General features: G+C 45.5%; 1 protein-coding gene across 1 annotated transcript; it reads left to right on the forward strand.

Annotated features, from left to right (window-relative positions):
- The first annotated feature begins 4,936 nt into the window (after positions 1–4,936).
- Positions 4,937–6,479, forward strand: LOC124030483 (RNA polymerase II-associated protein 3-like). The gene is made up of 2 exons (XM_046341815.1): positions 4,937–4,997; positions 5,291–6,479. The coding sequence occupies exons 1-2, from the start codon at positions 4,937–4,939 to the stop codon at positions 6,325–6,327; spliced, it is 1,098 nt and encodes a 365-aa protein (XP_046197771.1). The 3' UTR covers positions 6,328–6,479.
- Positions 6,480–6,759: the final 280 nt, after the last annotated feature.

Raw genomic sequence — 6,759 nt, forward strand, 5'->3', positions numbered from 1 at the left:
GGGAGAATCAATCCACTGTTTTATTACCTAGGGAGAATCAAACCACCGTTGTATTACCCAGGGAGAATCAAACCACCGTTTGGATGTCCTAGTTTGTCATGTTGGCACATTGCTAATGTTAGCATCCAATTGGTTTTCATTATTTCACTATGCTTCTACAGAAACATCCCTAAATAGCTGATACATAAAGATTTTGGAATAGAACTGTTTTACTTAATATTTTAAGTTCAGAGTTGGTTTTCATATTCACATAGTCACATTCCATGGTGCTTGAAGTGGAGGCAGGGATTTTAACCGGCCCAGCATGCATTTGTGTGCTGCTATATCCCCTTGCTTTAGCTACTGTCATGGAGTTCGCTAAATATTTTTATAAAGAAACTGATGAAACACACAGGTGCAAAATCAAGGTGACTTACAAAGATGAGGAGGACCAAGAGCAAGAGAGGGAGTGCTGTCTTGATCACATTGGGGGAGAGGTTGTTGTCCTGGCACCACATGGCCAGGTATCTGACCTCCTCCCTATAGGCTGTCTCGTCGTTGTTGGTGATCGGCAAACTTAATGAGGGTGTTGGAGACGGGCTTGGCCGTGCAGTCATGAGTGAACAGGGAGTACAGGAGGGGACTGAGCACGCACCCCTTTGGAGCCCCAGTGTTGAGGATCAGCGTGGCAGAAGTTGTTTAGTCCCAAGATCCTTAGCTTAGTGATGAGCTTTGAGGGTACTATGGTGTTGAACGCTGAGCTGTAGTCAATGAATAGTATACTCACATAAATGTTCATTTTGTCCAGGTGGGAAAGGGCAGTGTGGAGAGCAATAGTGATTGCAACATCTGTGGATCTGTTTGGGCAGTATGCAAATTGGAGTGAGTTTCTGGGATTATGGTGTTGATGTGATCCATTACCAACATTTCAAAGCACTTCATGGCTACGGACGTGAGTACTACGGGTCTGTAGTCATTTAGGTAGGTTGCCTTTGTGTTCTTGGCCACAGGGACTATGGTGGTCTGCTTGAAACATGTTGGTATTACAGACTCAATCAGGGACATGTTGACAATGTCAGTGAAGACACCTGCCAGTTGGTCAGCACATGCCCGGAGCACATGTCCTGGAAATCCGTCTGGCCCCGCAGCCTTGTGTATGTTGACCTGTTTAAATGTGTGATCACACAGTCATCCGGAACAGCTGATGCTCTCATGCATACCTCAGTGTTACTTGCCTCGAAGCGAGCATAGAAGTGATTTAGCTCGTCTGGTAGGCTTGTGTCACTGGGCAGCACGCGGCTGTGCTTCCCTTTGTAGTCTGTAATAGTTTGCAAGCCCCGCTACATAAGATGAGCGTCGGAGCCGGTGTATTATGATTCAATCTTAGCCCTGTATTGACTCTTTGCCTGTTTGATGGTTCGTTGCAGGGTATAGCAGGATTTCTTCTTGTAAGCTTCCGGGTTAGAGTCCCGCACCTTGAAGAGGCATCTCTAACCTGTCGGATGTGGAGCACATGTTCTTGGGTGGAGCAGGAGAAGACATGGATGTCATCGTGGTAGACAATAACAAACTGGTTCAACATGTCACGGAGAACATCATTAACCAGAGCCTGGAACACAGCAGGGGCTTTGGTAAGCCCAAAGGGCATGACCAGGTACTCGTAGTGGCCACTGGATATGTTGAAGGCAGTCTTACAATCATCCCCCTCCCGTATCCGCAGCAGGTGGTAGGCGTTCTGTAGGTCCAGCTTGGAGAACACTGTGGCACCCCAGAGTGGCTCGAAGGCTGACGAGATGAGAGGCAGCGGGTAGTGGTTCTTTACCGGGATGTCGTTGAGACCTCGGTAGTCGATGCACGGACGCAGGGTTTTGTCCTTCTTCTCCACAAAGAAGAACCCTGTGCTGACGGGGGAGGCAGAAGGACGGATGAACCCGGCAGCTTGGGAGTTCACAATGTAGGTCTCCATATCCGTGGTCTCTGGACCCGACAGAGAGTACAGTCGTACCCGGGACAGAGTGGTGCCTGGAAGAAGATCAATCCTGCAGTCATAGGGTCGGTGCGGCAGCAGCGAAGTGGCCCGGGCCTTACTGAACACCTCACAGAGGTGTTCTTTCTCAAAATGCATAGAGTGCCCATCCAGTGCTCCAACGTCCATGGGAATAGAGAGAGGCTGAGTGGGGATATCCAGCTCGGAGGCCAGGGTAGCGTCCATAATGCTCTCATCAGCCCCAGAGTCGAGGAGTACCCGGAAAGATTTTGACTGGTTCCCCCACAGCAACATGGCATGAAAAGGAATGCGAGTAAGGCGAGAGGAAAAGTTCTCCATATGGCCCACCAGAGTACTCGCTCTTACTGGTGAGCCTGGTCTTTTAGTGGACAGGTGGAGACAAATATGACCAGTAGTCTCGCGATACAGGCAACTCTTAGTGTAAAGCCTGTATAGATGTTCAGCTGGAGACAGCCTATCTCTGCCTTGTTGCATGGGCTCGGGAAGAGGTGAATCGTCAGTCTTCGGAGGCTCTCATGGAAGCTTGGGTAGCCTCGGGTTCTCTCGGCAACGGAGCCATTGGGGATTTCCAGGATACCTCGGAGGTGAGGTGGAATCGACTCTCTTCTCCTTCCTTCATTCCCGTAGTCATCCATCGATCCGAATGGTCAAGGCGATTAGCGAGTCGAGATCCATCGGTAGTTCCCAGGCTGCAAACAGAGAACACAGGAATAAATACACAGGGGATAATGGGGACGATGGGCGACACCTGGAGGGGGTGGAGACAATCACAAAGACAGGTGAAACAGATCAGGGTGTGACAGAAGAGGCCATTGTATAGATTCAAGATGAGCTCTTTAGCATATCTATAAAAAAAATCCATATTGCAATAAATTGCGTGAATGAATACAATAATGATAAATATAATCATACATTTACAACATTAATGTCAACCACAGATCTTTTTAACTACCCTTTAAACTTCTTATGGGCAGGTGGCGTCCCACCTGGCCAACATCCAGTGAAATAGCAGATTGCAAAATTCAAACTACAGAATTATAAATATTTAACTTTCATAAAATCACGTAATACATCAAAATAAAGCTTAACTTCTTGTTAATCCAGCCACTGTGTCAGATTTCAAAAAGGCTTTACGCCGAAAGCACACCATGTGATTATCTGAGGACAGCGCCCCGCGTACAAAAGCATGAAAAACATATTTCAACCAGGCAGGTGCGCCACGAAAGTCAGAAATAGCGATATAATAAATGCCTTACATTTGATGATCTTCCTCTGTTGGCACTCCAAAAGGTCCCAGATACATCACAAATGGTCCTTTTTCTTTTCCAAACAAGTCAAAAAACATTTCTAATTAAACCTTAGGTACCCTAGTACGTAAATAAACAATACAATTTAATACTGAGAATCGTTAGTCTTTACCTCCGAAAAATACCAAAGAACGTGCTCTATTTTACGCGCTTGGAAACACTACAGACAAAATGGTAGCCATTTTTCCAAAAACCAGCATGAAACTCTTTCTAAAGACTGTTGACATCTAGTGGAAGCCCTAGGAATTGCAATCTGGGAGGATTTCGCCTTATAAAAAAAAGTGACAGCCATTGAAAACAGTGGTAGGCTGAATTGTTTTTTGGGGGGGATGGTTTGTCCTCAGGGTTTGCCTGCCATATCAGTTCTGTTATACTCACAGACATTAATTTAACAGTTTTAGAAACTTTAGAGTGTTTTCTATCCAAATCTATCTAATTATATGCATATCCTAGCTTCTGGGCCTGACAAAACAGGCAGTTTACTTTGTGCACGCTATTCATCCGGACGTGAAAATACTGCCCCCTACCCAAGAGAGGTTAAACTACTGCTACTTGATTGAATGTTGTAGCTATCAATTATCCCATTAACAATCACCCACATTAGCACTCTAATTTAATTTAAAACTTCACATTTCTCTGGTATAGGCTACTTTTCGTAATGAGCAATATCAGCAAAACAACCATGATAAGTGGTCGTTATAGTCAGTGTCAATAATTTTGGGTTAATCGTCCCAGCTCTGATCACTGTTCACAAATGATTTTCTGGAGGGCTGATTTCCACGATCTTTCCCGGACCTCTTTTGGTCAGATTTGGAAAATAGAATTCAATTTGGGGTGGACATCTATGATCTATGCACATCTATATAATCTCATGTTCTGGGTGGGTGTGGTGGCAGGATATTGAAGTCCTCAGCATCTGAGTATGATAAATAAATCCTAATAGATGGGGTTAAGACATATGCTATGGGATCCATAGAGGGTGAACTATTTTTGGCAATATCCTTTAAGGTCCGTCCTTTCCTTATTCATTGGTTATCTGTTCCCTGAGTGTGGCTTTCTGTGTTTGGTTCTCAATCAGAGGCAGCTGTCTATCGTTGTCTCTGATTGGGAACCATACTTAGGTAGCCTTTTCCCACCAGGGTATTATGGGTTGTTGCTTTGTTTTTGTGTCTGCACCAGACAGGACTGTTTCGGTTGTTCTCTTTATTGTTTTGCTATACAGTGTTCAGTTTCGAATAAAAAAAGATGAACACGTACCACGCTGCACCTTGGTCCTCACCTTCCTCCACCAACATCCATTACAGGGTCCTGGCCAAAAGTAGTGCACTTAAGAGGGAATAGTGCACCATTTGGGAGGCAGGCTGTGTTGTGTCGGCCAGACTAAATACACGTTGTTCTCTAATTCTCAACAAAACATTTCAGATGGACTACTTTCATTCATTGGATGGTTCTCTCATCGATCGGGTTCTCACCTATATACATCTGGGCATTTGAATTGATAAAGATTTGATGTTTAAAAAACATATTGATGAATTTGTTAAAAAGCTAAGATTTAAAGTGGGCTTCTTTTTATAAATAGATATTGCCTCTCTAAATAGCAGGAAGCAGATTGTACAGTCAACTTTCCTGACAGTTCTTGACTATGGTGACATCACTTAAACCTTTGGATGCCGTCTACAATGGCGCCTTTCGTTTTATCACAGGTAACAGTTTCAATACTCACCACTGTACCCTTATCAAAAGGTTGGCTGGTCCTCATTAAAGTCCCGTAAGTTGGCTGGTCCTCATTAAAGTCCCGTAAGTTGGCTGGTCCTCATTAAAGTCCCGTAAGTTGGCTGGTCCTCATTAAAGTCCCGTAAATTGGCTGGTCCTCATTAAAGTCCCGTAAGTTGGCTGGTCCTCATTAAAGTCCCGTAAGTTGGCTGGTCCTCATTAAAGTCCCGTAAGTTGGCTGGTCCTCATTACAGTCCCGTAAATTGGCTGGTCCTCATTAAAGTCCTCCTGCCTGCCAACCGGGCCATGGCTTACTTAAAGCTGCAGAGATATAAAGAGGCTGAGGAGGACTGTAGTAAAGCAATAGCCCTGGATGGCACCTATTCAAAGGCCTTTGCCCGCAGAGGGACAGCCAGGGCTGCTCTGGGACTGCTCAAACAAGCTAAAGAAGATTTTGAGGAGGTCCTGAAGCTAGAACCAGGAAACAAGCAGGCATTTTGTGAGATGAAGAAGATTGCAATTGACATGGACACCAGTGGTCTGCTGGCAACAGAAGAGCATGCACAGCGGAGAACAGTACAGCCAATTAACAAACCACCTGACCTGCAGTCAACCAAGCCATTGAGTAGAGTGGACATTGAAGAGGTTTGTGGAAAGATCCTGGTCCAGGAGGAGTCCTTGGCTGTGTTGACTTCAACCACAGCCCCCCGTGTTAGGCACCAGAAGACCACCTCCATTGCAGACACTGTGAGAGAGGGTCAGGCCTCACCCCCCTCTACCTCCCCCAGTGCTAAGATCCCGAAGATTGAAGAAACATCAAACCTCCCCTCACATTCCCCTGTCAAAGGGCCTGTAGGGTATGCTGTGAGAGCACAGACACAGCAGCACAGGGAGGCAACTGTCAGTGAACCAACAGAACCGCCTGCTACACCATCAACTGAGCTCGTACCTCCTGCCCCCACCAACAGCTTCCAGCTAGAGGCAGACCTAAGGAAGATTGGAAATGGCCCTGAAGTCATCTACAAGTATTTGAAGCAAATCCAGCCTCAGGCTTATGCAAAGATCTTCCAGAGCTCTCTTGAACCAGACATGCTCAATCAGATTCTAAGGACGTTACAAAGCTTCTACATCAAGAAGGAAGAGCCACCTGTCATACTGGAGATCCTCAGGAATCTGGCCGGTGTGAGGCGGTTCGATATGGCTGTCATGTTCATGTCCAACCCTGAGAAGAAAGTTCTACAAGAATTGTTTAACTTTCTTCGTCAAGCTGGACTTGAGGACGCTTCAGTAGGAGCCCTGCAAAAGAAGTATGGAGTGTGATGTGAGTGCAGAACCCTAAATAATCACTCACCACCTTCTGGAGACACCTGAAACCCCACCTCTTTAAGGAATACCTAGGATAGGATAAGTAATCCCTCTCACCCCCCCCCCCCCTTTAAGATTTAGATGCACTATTGTAAAGTGACTGTTCCACTGGATGTCATAAGGTGAATGCACCAATTTGTAAGTCGCTCTGGATAAGAGCGTCTGCTAAATGACTTAAATGTAATGTAAATGTAAAGTCCCGTAAGTTGGCTGGTCCTCATTACAGTCCCGTAAGTTGGCTGGTCCTCATTACAGTCTGACTTTGTTGTTAAAGTATAAAACATGAGATGCCAAACCCATTCACAGGGTTGGTCAACTCTTGAGGTTCCTCGGGTCACCACAGAACTAGATATATCTGTATTTTTATTTTATTTTGGGGGAATCACT

Source organism: Oncorhynchus gorbuscha, unplaced genomic scaffold (genome assembly GCF_021184085.1).
Source record: "Oncorhynchus gorbuscha isolate QuinsamMale2020 ecotype Even-year unplaced genomic scaffold, OgorEven_v1.0 Un_scaffold_11986, whole genome shotgun sequence".
NCBI classification, from domain to species: domain Eukaryota; kingdom Metazoa; phylum Chordata; class Actinopteri; order Salmoniformes; family Salmonidae; genus Oncorhynchus; species Oncorhynchus gorbuscha.

Excerpts from the sequence above, each read along its gene's own strand:
- LOC124030483 (XM_046341815.1), top strand. The coding sequence starts at position 4,937 with ATGGTGACATCACTTAAACCTTTGGATGCCGTCTACAATGGCGCCTTT. Across the intron at positions 4,998-5,290 it reads CGCCTTTCGTTTTATCACAG|TCCTCCTGCCTGCCAACCGG; the intron begins GTAACAGTTTCA and ends TCCTCATTAAAG.